At 44.2% G+C, this 22,787-nt stretch overlaps 1 protein-coding gene across 3 annotated transcripts in view; it reads left to right on the top strand.

Annotated features, from left to right (window-relative positions):
* The window catches only part of CNTN5 (contactin 5), a 1,171,322-nt gene that overhangs the window by 682,955 nt on the left and 465,580 nt on the right, over positions 1-22,787 (top strand). For all 3 annotated transcript variants that reach the window (XM_090030265.1, XM_090030258.1, XM_090030254.1), the window contains one exon: positions 17,611-17,734. In XM_090030265.1, coding sequence (XP_089886391.1) covers positions 17,611-17,734 — 124 coding nt within the window. The remainder of the gene's footprint in view (positions 1-17,610; positions 17,735-22,787) is intronic.

Genomic DNA, 22,787 nt, shown 5'->3' with positions numbered 1-22,787 from the left:
TAGGATCCAAGCAAGATAAGCATCCAATTTACTCTTGAAGGTGTTCAATGTAGGTGCTTGAACCACCTCCGATGGAAGACTGTTCCAGACCTTGGGGGCTCAGACAGTAAAGAAATTCTTCCTTATGTCCAGCCTGAAACGGTCTTCCAGGATTTTATGACTGTTCGACCTAGTCATCCCTTGGGGCGCTCTGGTGAACAAACGTTCCCCCAGATCCTGGTGGTCACCCCTGATAAACTCATAGGTGGCCATCAGATCACCCCTAAGCCTACGCTTTTCCAGGCTAAAGAGTCCTATGGCTCTCAGCCTATCATCGTAAGATCTGTTTTCCTGACCTCTGATCATGCACGTGGCTCCCCTCTGGACTCTCTCAAGCTTCTTCACATCTGCGTGGAGCCCGGAACCATGGGCTCCGTCTGGGTGGCCATCTCTGAGGTGCCCGATGGGGGGGGCCGCAGAGCCCGGGGGGACCCTCGGGGTGCGGCGCATGCCCATCCGTGTCCTGCCTCTGGTAGGCTGGCTACGGCTGGGACTGACTACTCTGGGGGGTTTGCAGGCAGGGTCTCGTGCCTTCCCACGCCCTCCCCTGCACGAACTCTGTGCTAACTGCAGTGCCTGTTTACGCAGCCTGTCCGCGCGGCTCCAGTCACATGGCTCCCGGGGGGCTGGGCCAAGTAGGGGCCTGGGCAGGGGCTTGACCCGGCCGGGCTCCAGGCAGCCGCCTCCTCCCAGGGAGTGAGGAGTTAACCCCTTCCCACCACGAGCCTGCTTACCTCCGGCTGTGCTGGGGGTCGGCAGGGGGCTCTGCAGCTGCTGAGGGGGTGTCTGGGGGGCTTTGGGGGAGTGAGGGTGCAGTGGGCTTCACCCGCGCGTCTCTTACCGCTCCAGAGCCTAACTGAGCTTTTTCCCCCTGTTTGGCAGCCCTTTTAAACTGTGCCCATACGCAGTGGGCCTGCCATCGGGGAAAGCTGGTTTCTCAGGCCGGGGGGTCCTGCCTGGGATTTGGGGGGCCCTGTCCTACAGGAGGGGGACTGGTGAGTACCCACTCCTTCTCTTCTCTCCCCCTGGGGGGCTGGGCCAAGTAGGGGCCTGGACGGGGGCTTGACCCGGCCGGGCTCCAGGCAGTCGCCTCCTCCCAGGGAGTGAGGAGTTAACCCCTTCCCACCATGAGCCTGCTTACCTCCGGCTGTGCTGGGGGTTGGCAGGGGGCTCTGCGGCTGCTGAGGGGGTGTCTGGGGGGCTTCGGGGGAGCGGGGGCACAGCGGGTTTCACCCGCGCGTCTCGCACCGCTCTGGAGCCTAACCGCTCTGAAGCAGAGAAACCCCCCCCACTGCCCAGCAGCCCCATGAAGAGTTCTCTGTCCTAGACTGCTGCTGCCTCTGCAGCCTAGAGACCAGGATTTGGATATGTCTTTGCTTCAAAAGACACTCTGCTGCCCACCCAAGGGACAAGGAATCACTTCCCCTCCATCTTGACAGTAGGAGGCTGCCCAGGAGACTCTTAGTTTCCTGCCCTGGGGCAACCAGCATGGCCAGGGCCAAAGTGTGTGGGGCTCTGCCCATCTCAGGGGACCCCAACCTCTGCCCTTGCCCCTGCCCTTACCGGTCATGTAGATGCTGTCCCTGCACCTGCCACCCAGGTGCTCAACCAGGTACCCAGATGGGGCCTGCAGTCATGCCAGTCATAGTGGGTAGCTTGGAAGTCATGGGCTCACCCTCCACATACAGCAGAAGGTAAAAGCAGTGCATAAAGGACAGGTGCACATGAGCCAGCAGCTGCAGCAGGAGCAACACACCTCCTGCAGGGTCACAGCATGGCCATTAGTAGGGGCCGTGTCCCTACCAGGGCTTGACCCAGCCAGCGCCAGATCACCTGTGGCTCCCAGCTGCAGTCCCGGGTGTGAGGCCAAATATCTAGACTAGCTGTATGTGGCACAGAGTGGAGCACAGCCATTCCCAGATAACCTGCAGCTCACAGCCCCAGTCCCAGATGTGTGGCCCAGTCTCTGCAGCAGCTGCACGCAGCAGCACTGAGTTGGACCCAGCTGAGCCAGGATAACCTGTGGCTCCTGGTCCCCTTCCCCTGAACATGAGTCCCCAGCGTGCGTACTGGGCTGTGACTCTGGCTGGAGACAGAAGCCTCACTGGGCCAGAAGCTTCCTCTCTCCAGTTCCCCGTGCCTTGGGGCTGGGGGGCAGGGCAGTTGGGAAGGGGTAGTTGGAGACCTAGCAGCTAGAGCAAGGCCAATGCCTACTGCACAGAAGACAGAGAGGCACTGGCTTTCAGAGGTGAAGCAGTGAGCTGGAAATAATTCTACAGAGGGGCACGCTCAAGCTAGATAGATTTGCTTGGTTGGGTGGCTGTATTTTGCCCTCCCCTGGTTTATGTATTTTCTTCTTCTTCTGTCCCTTCCCACCACCCACACATATTCTCATTCTTTGCACAAAAGTTAGATACTCTGAAGAAGAAACAGAGTTGTTTACTACTACAATTTGCAGATGAACACTAAACTGGGGAAGTAGTAAATATTCTGAAGGGTATAAGACAAATTGGAGGATTGGGCCAAAAGGAATCTCATAAGGTTCAACAAGGACAAGTACAAATTCATGCACTTAGGACAGAACAATCCCATGCACCGCCTGTGTACAGACTGGGGGATGACTGGCTGGTCAGCAGCTTTGCAGAAAAGGACCTGGGAGTTACAGTGGACAGTAAGCTGAATTGCCTTTGTTGCTATAGTGGGCCTTGTAATGGCATACTGGGCTGCACTGGTAGGTGTGTTGCCAATAGGTCAAAAGAAGTGATTATTCCCTGCTATTCAGCACTGGCAAGGCCATATCTGGAGTGCTGTGTTTTGTGTTGTGGGTCCCCCACTACAGAAAAGATGTGGACAAATTGGACAGAGTCCAGATGAGAACAACAAAAATGGTGAGGGGGCTGGGGGACGTGACTTACACGGAGAGGCTAACTAATGGTGTTACTTTAAATTGCCAATTGCTCAAATTAGGAGAGATACCTTATAAAGGGGATAAGGCAAAATGCTGCATTTATTGATTACATGAAGCAGATACATAAGCCTGAACACACCAGTCATACAAACAGACATACACAAGAATATGTACAAACAGACATAGATAAGCATACAGACAAAACCACTCCTGTAAGATGTTATAGTTACCAGCAGAAGTTACTCAATGTTAGCACTGGATAGCCCACCCAGGCTTATTGAGGGTGATAGGAGCAGGGGTAAACAGACATGCCAGTGCTCTATGAGGTTGCAGAGAGTGGATTCCCCGTCTCGGCTTGTCTGCATCTCACTTTTATAGGGATTTCAAGTCTTTGTTCAGCATTGGAGTTTTTCCATGCTCAGGTTTAATTAGAGATTATTTCTTCTGGTTATCTCAACTTGAGGTCATTCTAGTAAAGTTGGTATCTCCAAGTTAGTATTTCAGTCTTAAAGCATTGTGTAGTCAGTATCTTTGCCTTGAAGCACTGTGTAGTTCAAATGACAGGATATGCAAAATTCCTTCTTCTCACTATCTTCTTTGCACCTGATCACAGATGAGTTCTTCAGCCATCTATTAATTAGCTTTATTAGTTTACTGTCTGTTAGCTCATACGTTGATGCCTTGTTGCTTACACAATCAGTTAAATCTTCTTCTGTTTTCATGCAAATAGTTACCAGTCCTTTTCCATTCACCCTCACATAGACACTCACATACACTGGACATATGAAGTTCATTTACTCATGTCAAGCGGGGAACAAACCCAAAATGGAGTTTTACTTGTTCTTAAAAGACAATCATAGAGGTTTATCAATTCAATACTATTATCATTTAAGCATAATAACTAATTTGCAAAAATTCATACTACATGTCCCCCCTTTGACCCTTCAAACGATAGTGAAGAATGGCTCATATTTTATATTTCATAGATTCATAGACATCAGGGCTGAAAGGGACCTTGGGAGATCATCGAGTCCAGCCCCCTGGTCAGGTACTTAATTTCTGACTGAAGGGTCTGGAGTTTTAGATATAACGATTTCATCCAACAACACATATAACACATTATAAAGAACATTATTCCAAACAATATAAACAATATGATCACAGGGTGTAACAGAACATTTAAGCTTGCCGTTCCAGATGGGGCCCAGCCTGTGAAAATATCATATCAGTGGTGTATGTGTTTAGCTTGTTTTGATACTCTCAGAATCTCTGAACCTTGGTGTAAATACATAGTTGATTTTATCCTTGTGTTGTTTAATAAAATAGCTAATTTGTGATTTATTTTTTTTTTGGGTAACAAATAATTTAAGGTAGTCCAATTGATTCCTAAAGAGAAATAGAAATCAATTAAATTATTCCGTCTCCAGGGATGATTTTCTTTAAGATGCTTACACAATTTAAAATGCTCAAAAGAAAACTAACATAAACGTAACAATATGCTGGGCTTATTTACTGTAGAAAAGAAAAGACTGAGAGGGGATTTAATAGCAGTCTTCAACTACTTGAAGCAGGGTTAAAAAGAGGATGGAGCTGAACTGTTCTCCGTGGTGGCTGATGACAGAACAAGTAGCAATGATCTCAGGTTGAAGCAAGAAAAGTTGAGGTTTCATAGATTTCATAGACATTAGGACTGGAAGGGACCTCGGGAGATCATCGAGTCCAGCCCCCTGCCCAAAGGGCAGGAAGTCAGCTGGGGTCATAGGATCCCAGCAAGATAAGCATACAATTTACTCTTGAAGGTGTTCAATGTAGGCGCTTGAACCACCTCCGATGGAAGACTGTTCCAGACCTTGGGGGCTCGGACAGTAAAGAAATTCTTCCTTATCTCCAGCCTGAAACGGTCTTGCAGGATTTTATGACTGTTCGACCTAGTCATCACTTGGGGCGCTCTGGTGAACAAACATTCCCCCAGATCCTGGTGGTCACCCCTGAGAAACTCATAGGTGGCCATCAGATCACCCCTGAGCCTGCACTTTTCCAGGCTAAAGAGTCCCATGGCTCTCAGCCTGTCATCGTAAGACCTGTTTTCCTGACCTCTGATCATGCGCGTGGCTCTCCTCTGGACTCTCTCAAGCTTCTCCACATCCTTTTTGAATTGTCCAAAACTGGACGCAGTACTCCAGCTGCAGCCTCACCAAGGCTGAGTACAAGGGGAGAACGACGTCCCGGGATTTGCTCGAGAAGCATCTATGCATGCAAGCCAGCGTTTTGGTCGCTTTGCTAGCCGCAGCATCGCATAGGAGGCTCATGTTCATCTTGTAGTCAATGATGACCCCCAAGTCTCTTTCTTCTGTAGTGCTATCCAACGTAGCACTGCCGAACCTATAAGGGTGCTGCAGGTTTTTCCTCCCTAGGTGGAGAACCTTGCATTTATCGGTCTTAAACACCATCAGGTTCTCGTCTGCCCATTTGCTGAGCTTGTCCAGGTCAGCCTGGATCATCCGCCTATCTTCTGGCGTGGATGCTTTGCCCCAAAGTTTGGTGTCATCGGCGAACTTGGCCAGTCCACTCCTTACTCCAATGTCCACATCATTAATGAAGATGTTGAACAGGATGGGTCCCAGGACAGAGCCTTGAGGGACCCCACTGGTCACAGGGCACCACGATGAGTGGCTGCCATCAATCACAACCCTCTGGGTCCGACCACAGAGCCAGCTTCCCAGCCAGCAGATCGTGGTGGAGCCAAGGCCACAACTGGGCAGTTTGGCCAAGAGGTGATCATGGGTTACCAGATCAAAAGCTTTTTTGAAGTCCAGATCTATGACATCAATCTCTTCTCCCTTGTCCAGGTGATAGGTCACCTGGTCATAGAAGGAAATGAGATTGGTCAAACAAGACCTACCCGCAACAAACCCCTGCTGGCTGTCACTTAGGATGTTAGCCTGGGCCAGTCCATCAAGGATGGCCACCTTAATAAACTTTTCTAAGATCTTCCCCAGGATAGAAGTCAGGCTAATGGGCCTGTAGTTAGCCGGATCCACTCTCCTCCCTTTCTTGAAGATCGGCACCACATTGGCCTTCTTCCAGTCTTTGGGCACTACACCAGAGCACCAGGAGTTTTCGAAGATCTGTGCCAGGGGCTGGGCTATGACGCTCGCCAGCTCCTTGAGTACCCTGGCGTGCAGATTGTCAGGGCTGGCTGACTTGAAGGTATCCAGCTTCTCAAGGTGTTCCTTCACGAGGTCAGCATTGATGGAGGGTAGGGGATCCCCCTCACCCAGATCTCCCTGTCCCATAGCAGGCATGGGTGTCCCATGGGACTGATGAAAGACTGATGCAAAGTACCTATTTAATAGGTTGGCTTTTTCCTGGGGGTCAGTTGTCAGTTGCCCCATTTGGTTCAGTAGGGGTCCAACATTGCCCTTGCTTTTCCTCCAGCTCCCCACATATCTGAATAAGGACTTTTTGTTGTCCTTGATGCTTGAAGCTAGTTGGAGTTCAGTTGCAGGCTTGGCTTTCCTGCTTTGCTCCCTGCAGGACCGGACCACTGCAGAATAATCCTCCTTGGAGGTGAATCCCGTCCTCCATCCTTTGTAGGCTTTCCTTTTTAGCCGCAGGAGGTCCTCTAGGTCCCTGGAGAGCCAGGGGGGCTGCTGTGCCTTCTTGCTGCCTTTCCTCCGTGTTGGAATAGATTTAGCTTGTGCACTGAGGATTGCTTCCTTGAGAAGCAACCACTCTTCTTCAGCTCCCATCTCCCTGTGGTCATGGTCCCTGAGGGCCTGACTGACTAGCCTCTTGAGCTTGTCAAAGTTGGCTTTTCTGAAGTCAAGGACTTCTGTGTTGCTGACTGACTTGCCAGCTTTATGGCAGATGGTGAAGGTGATCAGCCCGTGGTCGCTGTTACCCAGCTTCCCATCGATTACTAGGTCGCCGATTAGGTCGTCCCCCGTAGCCAGTACCAGGTCGAGCAGCGCTTTGCCTCTCGTTGGCCCATAGACTTCTTGAGTCAGGTAGAGGTCATCCACGCACGAGAGAAAGCTTTGCGACCACTCGGATTTTGCTGAGTGATCTTCCCACGAGATGTCCGGGTAATTGAAGTCACCCATGACAACCAAGGTCCTGGAGCAAGCGGCCTCAGTCTGTTTCCTGGCGAACTCGTGGTCAAGCTCAGGACTTTGAGTGGGAGGTCTGTAGTAGACTCCAAACATTGTGTCCCCTGTGCCGTATTCCCCACGAATTTTTACCCAGAGGGTCTCTAGCTGTCCATGCTGGTCGCCAACATCAGCTTGCAGGGACATGTAGCTTTCCTTGACATAGAGAGCTACACCCCCACCCCTTATGTCAACACGATCCCTCCTGTACAGGGTATAGCCCTCTATACCCGTGGTCCAGTCATGGGTGGAGTCCCACCAGGTCTCTGTTATCCGAATGACGTCATAATTCTTTGCACTGAGCAGGAGGACGAGCTCGTCCTGCTTGTTGCCCAGGCTCCTGGCATTAGTGTACAGGCAGGCAAGTGTGCCCTTGGGGGCTCTTGCCTTGCCCACAGATTAAATATTATTAAGGATTTTCTCACTAGAAGAGTAGTAAAACACTGGAACAGGTTACCCAATGAGGTGGTGGAAGCTCAATCCTTGGAGGTTTTCAGGACCCAGCTAGACAAAGCTTTGGGTGAGATGATCTGCTGGGGATGGTCCTGCTTTGAGCAGGGGTTTGGACTAGATGACTTCGTGAGGTCCCTTCCAACCCTTCTTTTCTATGATTCTAATGAAAGTGGCTGCTTGTTGGAGGAGTCCCTCCTCATTTGCTGTAGAGATGGGCAAAAAACTGTGTTTTTATCCTATGAAAATTTTCAAGGTTTCAAAAGTATTCCTGTTCCACAGTGAGAGGAACAATAAATCCGCTGAGGTTTTTCATCAACAGCTGGGAGAGAGAAGACAGGGAGGAAGAAATATAGATGAAATGAGAGAAATAAAAGGGGAGCACCCATCCCTTTCACATGTTTGAGTTAGGTAAACCCATACTGAAATCTTTGATTCAATGAATAATTAATTATACGTCATCAGTGAGTTGATATAGTCAAGAATCCTCTAAGGATAAAATCAATTTGGAGAGAGCTTTCATACCAGAGGGGAGTTAAAAATCTGTCTATTAATGTAATTGTGTAGTTTGGGCTCTGTTTACAATGTCATGTCTGAAAGTCTCTGACTGAAATAATGTGATGTAGCAAAAAAGCGAAAAACAAAAAAACCCTTTTCTAATATTAGGAAGATTCCCGCTGGACTTATATTTCCTAAGTAATGCCCGTTAAAATAATAAATGTACTATTAATGATGGTAATCGGTCACATTGCTGCTGAAAATGAGTCTGACTGTTTCACTGCTCAACTGCAAAACGCATCCACATTTTTCCAAGGCTGATATGTCATTCCATAAAATATGATCACTGACACTGTTGTAGCAGGTAAGCAAGATGTAGAGAACTACTGGGATGTTAGCAAAAGGCACAGTGATGACCAAATATGTTGCCCTTGAGAAATTAAAATAAGAAGCAAAGGTATACACCTGCCTACAACTATTGCTCAGTGGCTATATCTTTGTTAAATAAGGGTTTGATTTACTGTACATCAGCATCCTTATCCTGGCATTTTATAGCCTCTTAATATCTCTTTTTATTTTGTGTACTGGCTCACACATTAGAGCAAATAAAAAGAAATATGACTTTGAAATCCACAAGTTGACTGTACACAACACCTCAGGAGACAGTCACCTTTAAGGACATTTGTAGCTATAGAACTTTAAACAATAGGTGTAATCCAACCTCATGCCTCAGAGCATAAACTGATCCCCTGTAGGGATCAGGAAATGTACACCTCTGAAATGCATGTGCCTCTACACTCCCTTTGCAGCACTGCATAATTCGATAAGAGACTTTTAGCCGACATTTCACTTTTCCCTGAAGCAGCAGTTATTGGCCACAGTCACAGACAGGATTCCAAACTGATGGTCTGATTTAGTACAGCGACTCTGCTGTTCCTAATTGTGTAAGTATTTCTAGAGCAAGTAGTGAAACTACCTTAAAATGCAATCTCAACACTAAAGGTACATAGAATAAATATATATGATACAGGTTTTGCAGTGATCTTATTTCTCCTGTTCATTTTCTGTATGTTTCTGGCTCAGAAGGACTAAGGTTTTTGATCCTGCAAATGCTTTAACCAATGAATAACCACATTTATTTCAGTAGTATAACTTGCATGTGTAAAGTCACTCACATGGATTGCACGTTTAGGCTTTTCTGTTCCTATCTGGTAGCCTTCCAAATTCAAATCCAATCTTGTAACTTTGCTTCCTCATGGGACCAAAGTAAGGTTTCAGAGAACATAGTGATATAATTATACATGGTCAAGCTAAGGAGAGACTCAGCGTTCATGTTTCACAGGGAAAATTCTCTCCTGCGTAAATGGAAAATGGTCAGAGAATTATGTTTGCAAATGATAGTTTGAATTTTTGGGCCCTAATACTGGTGTTGCCGTTTATTTGGTATGGAGTATAGAATCTCTCTCTCTCATTTTCTCTGTTTAGTCAATATGTAATTTTACCTAGTGCTTTGAAAATGAAAAAAAGTGAAAATGACATTATTAAATGTACTCTTCATATTGTACAGTACTATTAATAAAAACAGGAAGAAATTTCCTGTTACTAATTCATCAGAGAAACAACAGGTGCCACTGGGAGTTGATAACTGATTTGTAGGCCTGACTGTCTGAGCTAAAGGCAGTATAAACTTCTCCCAAAGATTTTTTTTCCCCAGAGAAAGTCTAGAATTGCTTTAAAGCGACACTGTTGAATTTAGTAATTATTTAAAATGTCAGTACTGCTTGTGATAGCTGAGTTAATCAAAGGTGAAATAATATTACTAATTGCTTTATTCATGCATACAACTCTTTACTTGCATTTCATATACCTGGGTATCTAAAAACTCCCATCCTAAAACTGAAAAGGTACCTGAGATGCTTCCATCCATTTCACTTCATGGAATCAGGAATCTTTGATAGCAAATTTAATTGTATGAGCTGGATTTCACAGGCTGCATCTAATCCTGTGTGCCATTCTGTCATCCAATTTCAGATGAGATGTTTGCCTTCAGCCATTCCTAGATTAGAATTTAGGGTGTGAAAGAAAGTGTAATGGATTTAGAACCACTGGGATTTTAGAAGAAATTAGATTAATCTATGCACTTTATTTAAAGCCCTTTTACTAGTCATGAGTAAAATTTCTGATGAAAAAGAATTTTTAAGAGGCTAAGTTTTTTTTTGTTGGTGATTTCTTTTATTGGCCCAATTTGAATTGTTCATCCCATTTTTTTTTTGTAGTAAATGAATCCTACTCACTGGCCATCCAGTTGAACTTTTCACACATCGAAGTTGCCATTATAGTGTTTTAACTTTCCATTCTCCAGTTGAACACCAAGTGATTGCAGTCTTTCTCACAATTCAAAACTGCAGCATACAGAAACAAGAAATAGGATTGATTATCTAAATATAATATAATATACATGTTTTTTATTAATCTTTTGACAATGTGAGACTTCATTGTGCACAGGTTTAAGAGCATGTGTAATTGTGAGTAGAACAAGAGAAATTGTTTTGCTTGCAGTTTAAAAAAATAATTTTGGGTTAAATTAAGCTTTTGTTTTATGTTACAGAATACATTTAATTCATTTTCAGAATGAATTAAAGACTTTTAAAATATTTTAAAATAGTTTTAATAAAGCTGAGGTAACTTTTAAAATGAGCATTTTTTTAAAATTAATAAAATCAAAATATCTTTTTTTTAATGTCCAAATGAAACAATTGAATCAATTTCAGAATATTTTAGGTGGTTATATATGTATTTATTTTCTTTTTACTTAGTTTTAGTTTTATTTTTCTATGGGTTTTTTATTGCTTTTTTAGTCAAACTAGTCAACAAAATCTTCTTTCAAAAACATTTTTTACAAAAAGTCAGATAAACTGGGTAACCACATTAATATGAGTGAGGCTTATAAAATGATGCACTTGTGTAAGTCTTTGCAATATTATAGCCTTAAATTATAGAATAAAAACATTTTATAATATCTTCTAACTGATTTGCCTTTCTAATAAATAAAAGATGCACAGAATTGTTGCTATAAGACTAAAATTGACTAGAATTGTTCTAAGACTAAACAGGATGATTACAAATATGAATAATCCTTACCTGTGAACAATAACTTTTTATTTAAGAAGGATCATAATACTTTAAAAGAAATGCCTGGCATTGATATTTTCTCTCAAAATAAATTGCTAGTTATGTACCTAGATTCATATAAACCTCAAATTTCTATAATCTTTCCAATGCCAAGCTATTTTACCTAATGTAAAGAACTAGTCAGCAATATCCAACAATCTGAATGTAAATTAGGCTATGGAAGATTACAAACACGATAAAAAAATTCAGATTTTTCTGTTTAACCCAATAATTACTGCCATTAAAAGCGAAAGGACAGAAGGCTCAAAGTTTCCAAATTCTAGTCTTTCACAGATAATAGATTTTAAGTAGAGAAAGGATCATAAGATCATCAAGTGTGGCTTTCTAGATATCACAGGTCATTAAATTTCACCCACTTGCTCTGTTATTGAATCCAATGACTTGTGTTTGACTAAAACATAGCTTGTCGAATATTTTGCTTGTGTGCTTTTAGGCCCTCAGAATAGTTCCCTTCTGTCCAATTATTTGCTTCAGACCAGATGGTCTGATCAAAAAAGTAGTTCAATCAGTACAGCTCCAAAGTGATGAACATTTCCTCTTTTTCCTCACATCTGAGACTCTGAGTTGTTACTACTCCACACTCCATTCAGAACACCGAAAAACAACTGATTGCACATTACCATCTCTCAGGAATGTGCCCAGCATTCACTGAACCTTCTGTTACTTCTGTCTGAGACTCCAGGCACCAATGATTGGCTGAAAAAATATCAGTTTTTCAGCTGTTGCTTTTACTTCTGCCAACATGAACACTAAGCCCTCCCCAACAGGTTGTATCCATTTCCTAACAGCAAAGTGAAAAACAAACAAGTGCTCCAATGACATGTTTGCAGTCCCGACACCAAAGGTGGTCAAGGTGACAATCATAGCTGGATCCAGGATTTTTCAAAAGTGGAGCAGGGAGGTGGGATACAGGACAGCAGCCAACAACAGCAGAGCTGTACCCCTGCTCTCAGCCCAACCTGCATGGCAGACTGTGCCAGAGGGCAACAGTTGAGGACTTTTTTAAAGTCCCCAAATTAGATAAGAGTCCCTCCCCAACTCTCAGCACCTCCTCCTTTCCCCGCCACACACAATAGCACTTGTCCTCCCATTCCTCACTCCCCACCTCTATTTATACCTCTGAAGGGACAAGGGAGACCTGCCCACCGTCACCATTGCCCTGGCCATTCTTGCTCTGCTCTGGTTGGGGCTGCAGGGAGTGGTTGTGCAGGAAGCTTGGCTCATCTGGGGACAGTGGTAGACACATCTGCTCCTCAACTGGTGGGGAACTCCTGGGAGGACTGGGCAGAGAGGGGAAACCTCCCCACCCCAACTGCTGCTACAGCTGTTCAAGGCTGGCTTTGGCTCTGTGTGCAGCCCAGATGGAACAGGGCAGGAGCGGTTCTGGAGCTGCCCCTGCTCTTGGTCATCCAGGGACAGTGGTAGGTGGAGGAGAGGGTCAAGGGAAGGGGAGAGGAGGTGCCACTGAGCCCCGAAGGAGAGGGAGGGTGTGTCAAGAATGAGTGGAGTTCTTACCTGCTTTGGGGATCACCTACCTGGCTGCTGCTCCCACACTGTGGTCCTAAAGGGGGATGTGAGCATGCCACTGCACTCTGGAGCCAACCCTGGTGACAACATAATCTGTAACAGTACTATCGCTTTTCTTTTCTCTCTCATAATCCCATATATCTATGAATACTTCACCCACGTGTCTATTCCTACAACACTTGTTTCTGCCTAACTCTGACCTCATCAGATTCATATTCTGCTCCACCTTCGCTCTTTCATCCAGCAGTCTAAGAATCCAGAAACTGAATTGGAAAAAAGAATCAAAGTTATTGATCAATATTTTCGTACTTGATTATTTTTTTTTCCAGCTACCATATTTCACAGTATATAAGTCAAGGTTTGAAATCCAAAAATGTATTAAATTTCCACCTTGACTTATACACCCTATCTGGGCTCCAGGGAACTTGGATTGGGCCCCTGGGGGCTTGGGTGGCACCTGGCCCACTGGAAGCCCACCAACCCATGCCCAGGGGTTGCTGCTGTTGTGGAGGGAAGAACTGGGCCTCCCTGCAGCTCAGGGGCTTTCCAGCCTACTGGGAGCTTGCCCCTCAGCTGCAGAGGATTGGGCAGGCTCCACCAAAAGCAGGATCAAGGACTCTCACTGCTTCTGCCTTCAGCAGGTTTGTGCAGCCAGCAAGACAACTGGAGCCATCCAGGAAGGGGCTGCCTCGCCCCATGGGCAGCACGGGCTGGGGGGAAGGTTAGGGGCGTTGGGCACGTCTAGCCTCCCTCCCCTGCCCCCAGCCTCTGCCTGACACAACGCACTACCCATGAGATGAGGCAGCCATTCCTGGGGCAGCACCAGGCTTTCTGCTGGCCGCAGGAGTCTGCTGAAGGCAGAAGCCTGATCCTACTTTTGGCAGAGCCTGCCTGCCCCCCCAATGACCAGGGAGAAAGCTGCTGGTAGACTAGGCATCCCCTGAGCTGCGGGGGACCCTGGTCCTTCCCTTCATGGTGGTGGTGCCCCCCAGGCTCCCAGGGACTGGCTGCTCTCTGAGCTCCCAGGGGCCCAATGCAACTTCCCCAGAGCCCACCAGCATGCAAGGGCCCTATCCTTTTTTTTCCACTTTGATGAAGATCAAAGCAAAGATTGACTTGTACTCTGAATATATGAAAAACCTAACATTTTTAATAAAATATTTGGGGTTGATTTATACACTGTGTTGACTTACTGCTTCCTGAAAAAGTTACTTAATCCAAGACAAATATGAACAATAGATACTCCTGAACATGTCATTTTTTTTTGGTTTGTTTGTTTTGCATATTGTTGAGATTGTTGAGCACTACACTTGAATGCATCCTCCACACTGAAGCACACTCATGCCCCAGCCAGCTCTGTCAGCATCTATATGTACAGTGCTATGGAGTAAAAATCTCCTCAGTGGGTGTATCTACATGAGATGCTTTACTGCACAGTAGCATAGTATACTATGCAGTAATCATGTCAGTCTACATGTGCACATGCTTACTGTACAGTAAATCTGGCTAATCATGAGTAAATTTGCTACCTGCAAATGCAAGTAGCAAATTTACTTGTGATTACTAACTATGCAGTAGCACTTGCACAGATACCTGACCAGAAACAAATCTGCTTCCAGTCATCTAGTCACCAGAGGGCAGGAGATTACTCCCTGTCCCCAGGAGCTGCCTGCTGCCAGAGTGGGTTCTGCCACTGGAGCTGGGGCAGGGACCATGTCTACCTGCCCTGGCATCAGGGAGCTCCAAGCCCACCATTCCAAGATTGTGATATGGAGGACAGGGACTGGGAGAACCTTATCTCTCAGCCCTCACTCCACCATTTTGATTAGGAAGGGTGGGGACTAGGAGATCCTTATCTCCCAGCTCTGTGGTTGCTGGGGTGGTGCTAGATCCTTATCTCCTATGACCCCTATGACCATGAAGCTGCTGCTTGGAGCTCCCTGCTGGTGGGGGCTGGGGAGCCTGTTCCTTTATGATCAAGGAGTGAGATTGGTCTGGTCAGTGAGATTGGCTGCAGGGACTCCCCCGGTCAGTGAAATTGGTCATTGACTGGTTGCTGCGGGGGGGCATGTGCCCCCCAGACTAAAGTGGCACCAGTTGCCCATGCTTCAGCCCCCACCCTGTGAATGTGGAGTGGGGGCATTATTAGCTAAAAATGCCAAAAAGCCCTGCTGAAGTGCCCAATCTATACAGGCACTGCAGAGCCAGGTTGAAGTAACGTGCTGCTTCTTCTGGTAAAATGTCTTTTTTTTAATGTCTGCAAGCAGCCTGATACGTTTACTGCAGAGCTAATTAGGCAACTCCACAGTTAATGTCTCATTTAGATGCACCCACTATGTAGGGATTTCAAACACAAAAGATAAAAATTAATGTCTTGGAATGTCAGCCAATAAATAATCCCAGGGGGCCTTAAACATTTCGGCTGCAGACCCATTTCCCATACTTTACCCCTCACCCATAAAATTTTTCCTGACTTTCTGGATACATATAGCAAGATAAGCAGGGAAAGGTAGTAACAACTCCTAGGCTGTATACCCAGGATCTCTTCATTGCCTCTTTCACAAATGACTAACAGATTTACAATTAATTGAGGAGCCACAATTGATATTATAGGGAATTTTAAAAAGCTTAGAATTAGGCATAGAATTAGATTCTTTTTCCGATTAAAATTCATCCTTCAACACCAGCTGTCAGAAAATTAACCTTATTTTTCCTTAAGCTGATGTTTGTGGTAGCTAATGAAAACAATAACATTATGGAATTATGATGCATTGGATTGCTACTTTTGTTGTATGCCTGGATCACTTTTCTTAAAATAACTTCTTAGTTTTAAAATTATTGTTGTCATTCATCAGGAATATGTTGGGGAATAAGCCAACATTTTATCCTTTGATTTGGTAAGATAGTAATGCTTTTCTCTCTTTCCTCTGAACCATCTGACCTCTTTTTTACCCTAGATTCCTCTCCCCCTCCTCCCCAGATTTTTAAAGGTCTTTATGGGTTTATTTATTTACAATACCAAGGACTGTATGATAGCAAGAGCAAGTGTGTATGTTTCAAATCCACTATGTCAGATCTGGAAATGGCCGTTATCGGAAAAGATACAAACGATCTCTGCTGTTTGGAGAAGCGTTCCTCTGCTCTATGACCAGCTACCATTGGGAGTTCAGCCACTTAAAACAAGGCTCCCTGGAATTCTGCAAAAGCCCAGATGGTGCAGACTGAAGTTCTGTGCGTCTCATGTAGTTCAAGTCACATAGTTCTCCCGCAGGGGCCGTTTGTAGGTGGAAATGGGTGAGTTCAGGAAAATAATTCAGTAAAGCAATTTTTTTATGTCAGCAACAATGACCGATCCCTCAGTGAGTTCTTCCTCAAAGCTAATCACGAGGTGGTTTACTTCTGGTTTGGCAGCCTGCCCTGGTAGGTGGGTGATAGGGAGCTGACTGCCTACATGTGTTTCTACAAATGTACTAGGTTGATATAAACAGCTTAATGTAACATTCTGTCCACATACTCCTTGGAGTAGTTTCATTAGGTGAACACATGAAACTGTAAAATTATGACAGATAAAACCCTGTTCCCATATGCTTAATTATGTATAACGGGAAAATGTGCCTGTTTACCTCGGAATGCTCAGACCAGTCCTGTAAATTAAATGACAGCCAAATTAAGGAGATAACTCTGAGACACTGAAGGGAGTACTTTGATGCAAACACCACTTCCTTTAGTTTCTTCTACCTCTGTGCGAATATTGTACTTATTTGGACTTATATGATCAGATTCATTACACTTACAACTACTTTTTGGTCCATAGAGTCAATAACTACCAATTTTCCTCAGTGCAGAGTGTACATATATAAATACAGAAATATGCCCAATTCAGATACAGTGCGTAGGAAAAATCAAGATTTCAGATTTCTGTTATTTAGATGTATACTGTTTTGACAGGAGGCACCAGTTGATGCTGTAATAAATAGTCTGGCAAGTTATTTTTCTTATTGACAGATCATTCTTCAGTTCTGAGAAGAATGATATGCTGGTGTTAGTTTTGCACTACAGCTTGTTTGAGTGGAGCTGTTACAAGCATAAGGAGAATTTATTCTCTGTCTTGGTCTCACCAAGTAGGGTCAATATTTCGGGTATAATTGGTTCCTGGAAGATGCATGATGGTGTCTGGGCCAAAAAAGGAATTTCTGGAATGCTTTTTTCCTGCTACTAGTATATAGAGCAAAAATAAAACATCACATGAGAAAGATATCCAGAATCGATGCCAGTGATTTCTCCTCTTATGATCTGTATTTCCCAATAAATAATGCTGCTCAAAGGAACAAAGCAATGTTATTTTTCCCCACCATTAACATTGTTTGTTGTGAGTGAATCTACATGAGGTACTAAATGCGCAGTAGCCTAATAGTATTGTGTAGTAGTGCATAACCTCAAAAACAGTGCTGATACGCTACCACACATTAGTATTAGGCTACTGTACGGTAGCATCACTAAGAAGGCATACGCTGGCACTAATGTACAGTAGTACCAGTTACTGTGCATTGATTTAGTACTTGATTATACAAGTACTAAACTTAATGTACAGTAACTATGGCCCATTAATGAATGTGTAGACACACCCTGTATAAGCTAATTTAATAAGTCTGTAAGGAAACAATATCCAAGTAACTTTCTCTGATAACCTACCTTATTCCCTTTTTATTTTTTAAATCAACAGCATCTGTAGGAATGCTATTTAGAATCTCTGGAAAAAATCTGGACAATGATACGTCATGTACAACCTATATAAAATACTATTTGCTAAGCATGCTGAAACTATGGGTCTTATTGTTTCCACAGAAAGTGTTGATTATGGGCCAGTGTTTATGCAAGAGCCTGATGATTTGATTTTTCCTACTGATTCTGAGGAGAAGAAAGTGTCTCTGAATTGTCAAGCACGAGGAAATCCTGCTCCTACATACAGGTACAATATATAGCTTGAGAATTTTTTGAGGCTTTCAGAATGTCTGATCGATACACTCCTCTTCTGAGCAAAAGCATATGGGGAACACAATAATAGGAGGTCTTAACAGTTTCAAGGAGCTTCCCTGTCCATTGGGTTTGAGACCAACTGGGATTCCTTGCAGGTAATAGCATGTGTGGGAAAAGTAGGAAAGGAGTGGTATGGTATGGGGCAGGAATTCTAGTCCCATACCATACATAGTATATCCATCCATTGAGACACTCACTATAAAGGAGACTCCCTGTGCCCCCAAACTTCCTGATACCCACACAGCTCCGAAGTTACTTATGGATTTTATTCTGACAATACCCCTGTGAGACCAGGTGTTACTTTTCCGCTCTAAAGATTGGAAAAAAGGTATTAAGTAGCTTGACCGTGGTTAAACAGGACATCTGTGGCTGAGCCAGGAATTGAATCCAGTTTGTTTCTGTCCCTTTTCAGTGCCCTAACTTTTATAGGAACTTGCATAATTGTTTTCTCTGTAGTCCTTGCACCAACACTTGCATGCAGACCTTCTTTAACCATGCCAACACCTCAGGACTAGTAGAAGAACTGTCACTGCTTGTTATGCCACATAGGATATGAATAGACATCATCAAATGAAGTGGATCAGGTGGGCTAAGATGTTTGGCTTACATTATCTGGTTTGCTAGGTAAAACACATATTGCCTATTGTCCTGCCTGTTGATCCTGCAAAATAATGGGTGATGTGTTTTCTGCTTACAGAGACCCATTGCCAAGAATCTCTAGGTCATGTCTCTGTAAGTGGGAAAGCCTGGGTGGGGTTCCCCAGTTACAGACATCCCGGGGCATGCAAGCAACACAACTTATTACCACCTTTTGCTGCAGTCACAAAGAAAGGCATTTATGCTACAGCAAAGGGCATGGATGCCTTTTTGCTTTTGCTTTGTGCTATCATAAAAATTGTTGTGGTGGCAGAAAGAAAACATCTGTTTCTAGTCTGGCTTGACTGATTTGGACAGCTTAATATGAATGAATGGCTGCCAAGGTGAGTCAGAAAACAGGGCAGATATGCACCATTATCAACTAAGTAAATAATATATATGAGAGAACAAGCTTTTGTGAACTCCATCATCAGAGGTGCTGTGTCCGTGGAGGTTAGTGTTCTGCCGCAAGCTTGTGCATCTTTCTTCAGCTGATGTCAGATGCATGTAGAGATCACCCTCTCTGTCTGATGTAGACAACAGATTGTAAGCAGGTGACGGCATCAATGACTTTGGTAGAGTTGTGGGTGAATGGACTTTCGGATGTTGTATTCCTTGTTATTTGGTCCCAGAATGATGTGGCCTATATTGATATCAGTGCAGAGCTGATATTTGGGTCCCTTAGAAGGCCTGATGCCTCAGCGAGGATGGCATGTGGCTATTGCAAACCCTCAGTGTGATGTCTAGGAAATAAATCTTCTGGGTTGAATATTCCAGCATTAGTTTGATGGAGGGGTGAATGTGGTTAAAGTCATGGTGAAATTTCTCTAGCTTCCTTTCCATGTGTCCATATTATGAAGATGTTATTGATATACCGGAGGTATACCAGAGGGATGAGCTGACACAGAAATGAACTACAAGCACCATAATAAATATTTTGGTATATTATGGGGGAGGGCATACATCTGTCTATGGCAGTGGTATTCATTTGTAGGTATAGGGAGTCCCCAAACCTGAAATAGTTGTGTGTGAAGACAAAGTGTGAGAGCTTAATGGTAATAGAAGCAGCTTTCTTGTCAGTGATAATCTTCTTTATGGCTTGTAATCTGTCCTTATGGAGGATGTTGGTGTACAGAGATGTGACATCCATTGTAGATGATATGGCTTTTTCTATAAGCTTGTGAATGGAGCCCAGTTTCTTTAAGAAATCTGTGGTGTCTTTCAAATAGTTGGCAGCACCAGTGGCTCATGGGAATAAGATAGAGTTAAGATAGCAAGATAGCCAGAAATTACTCCTGCGGTAGTGCCACTTTCAGGGACAATGGGGCATCCTGGGTTTTCAAGTTTTACATCTTGGGTAACAAGTAAAGCCTGAGTTAGGTTCCTGGAAAGTGGAAGCAGTATTTTTTTGGCCTCTGCAACTACTCTGTGTGGTATAATGGATTCTATACATTGTCAAACAGCTGGCTTGTTGCCATCAAATCGTTAAAAACAGGATGAGACCAGCAGGAAAGTATTGGGATTCTGACACAGACATATGGAATCTGGAGGTTATGCTGCAGAGAGGAAGCCCCCATTCAGCTCTTCAAGTCCATCCCCTAACTACTTTGCACAGATTTCCTGTTGAGAATCTGCTTTCACACCCCACATGTGCCTTCCCTTCATCTGCTTTTCATAAATGACTTGGACTTTCCTGGCTGTGATTTCTTTCTAAGTAGCCCTTAGCCTAAAACTTCCACCTGCATTTTGTATACATAATTTGACTTCCTCTCTCTCTCTCCTTTTATTTTTGCCACTGGTCTGTAGGATAACAGCAGATTGCACTAAAGGAAATGGACTGTGCAATAGGCACTAGGGGAACAATAGAACTAACTTGACTGGAGGGGTGGGGGAAGGAACAGTGATCACTATCAAGCACCTCACAGCCAGGATACAAGCAGTACATTGAGTGGACAAATGCAAAATCCTGCACTTTGGGTGGAATAATAATACAGGCTAAGGAATGAATGTATTGGAAAGAAGGAACTGGGGGTTACAATAGATTATAAAGTGAGTATGAGCCAACACTATACTCCTTTTGGCAAAAAATCCCCCAACAGCATAGTCAGTTGTACTAACAGGAGTGTCTTTTGCAAATCAAGTAAAGTCATTTTTCTGCTCTATTCAGCAATGCCGAGGCCTCATCTGAAGTCCTGTGTCCAGTTTTGGGCCCCACACCTTAACTGTTTATTCTAGAGAAGACTGAAGTGGGATTTGATAACAGTTTTCAAATACCTAAAAATTAAATATAAAGGGGCTGGAGGTAGACTTTTCTCTGTGTCTTTAGGAACAAAGGCCTCAGTCTTCAGCAGAGGAAGTTTAGGTGGGAAATTAGGAAAAACTTTCTGATTATGAGGGCGGTCAAGCATTGGAACAGACAACCTAGAGAAGATGTGGAATATCCATCTCTGGAGATTTTTAAGAGCATGTTTGACAGACACTTGACTGGGATGGTTTAGTCAGGGATGATCCTGCCTAGAGCAGGAGTGGGACAGTATGATAGTCTAGCCCTTCCAGTCCTACTTTGCTATGGTTCTATGACTTCCAAATGAAACAGGCAGATTTAGATGTTGCATGGTAGACAATGAGGAGGAATTGGATGGTGAGTGAGTGCATAGTTTGGAATCTGATTAAAACTGCTCCCATCTGCCATACTGCCGAACAAGTAGATTTTTCCCATTACCAAACGTTACCTACTCCAAAGCACATAAAGGCAACCTTTCAATCTAAGTAAATGCTTAGTCATTTCTCTTATTTCAATATTTCTATGCTGTGAAACATTTCTAATTTTCTAAATAGTAAATGTTTATCTTGATTTAGGACCAAACATATCTTAAAATGTGGCCAGTTCCTCCAACATGGAAATTCCAAGCTTTCCTCGGCTCTGTTCAACAGCTCCCATCTTTTGTAATAAATGAAAAAGGGACTTTTTACAGACACCGAGACAGAATCCTATATAAGTAAATGCTGCACGATACTGCACATAAAGTGTCTGAATTAAGGTTTTACAGATAACTTTGTGATTTATCCTTGCCCTAATCCCACCCATTGCCTTTTATCCCAGTTTCCACTTAAACTTCTTAGTCCAGTTCACTATACTTGCTATTCCTAGTCTCTCCCAATGGTTTCTCATCTGATCTCAGTAATAATCTATCTACAGGATCTGGGTTCCCTCCATTTTCTTTAATAGCTCCAGGTCTTGTTGCCAGATATTCACATTTTCTTTGGCTTTCAATCACAGTTTCTCTCAGATTACTCATTCCTGTCTCCCAGTCAGTAATAGTCTTGCTTTGCTACTGATCTCTACTCAAGATGCCAGATGCCTTGTCTGGACAATACCTTCTGTTTCTTCCCCTGACAGCCTCTTATCTGCATCTCCTCTCTACCCTCATACATGTGGCCCCAAATCTCTCATAAAAATTGGAAATTGGCCGAACTCCTAACTATAGTATGCAATCTATCACTAAAAATAGCCATAGTACCAAGGGACAGGAGCCTTGCCAATATGACTCCCATATTTAAAAAAAGGCTCTAGAGGGGACCCTGGGAGCTAAGGCCAGTGAATCAGAGTCCAGAAGGTATTCTGTTCCAGGAAAACTAGTAGAAACAATAATAAAAAGAAAATTGTTCAGTATGTGGACAACATGACTTGCTGAGGAGGAATCAACATGATTTAGTCAAAGGTAAATCATGCCTCACCAGCCTATTACAGTTCTTTCAGGGTGTCAGTAGGATGGATCAGGGTGATCCACTTGACATAGTGGGTGTCTTCACATGCTCCGCAGGTGGAGGGTGAGGCACTTTAATTAGAGCAGCTCCCAGAGCTCACAGTGTCTCATATTTCATAGATTTCATAGACATCAGGGCTGGAAGGGACCTCGAGAGATCATCGAGTCCAGCCCCCTGCCCAAAGGGGCAGGAAGTCAGCTGGGGTCATAGGATCCCAGCAAGATAAGCATCCAATTTACTCTTGAAGCATCCAATTTACTCTTGATATTCAGTGTCCTGTGCTTCAAAATGGTAGCAGGGGCGCTTTAACTAAAGCTCTTTGATGAGCTTTAGTTAAAGTGCCACTGCGGCCATTTTGAAGCACAGGGATACTGAATACACAAGACACAGAGGCTGCTGCAATGCACAAATTAGCATGACTAGTCGAGTATACTCCAACTTGCTGTAATTACAGGGAACAGCATCCCTGCATGTGTACAGGCACCCAGGATATCTGAACTTCCAAAATGCATTTAACAAAGTTACCCACCAGAGGCTCTTAATGAAGTTAGTTAATCATTGGATTGGGGATTAGAAATTGG

Source organism: Crocodylus siamensis, chromosome 1 (genome assembly GCF_052110815.1).
Source record: "Crocodylus siamensis isolate JL-2025a chromosome 1, ASM5211081v1, whole genome shotgun sequence".
NCBI lineage: Eukaryota > Metazoa > Chordata > Crocodylia > Crocodylidae > Crocodylus > Crocodylus siamensis.
The sequence above is the reverse complement of the archived record's forward strand: the minus strand, read 5'-3'. Positions and strand labels throughout refer to the sequence as shown.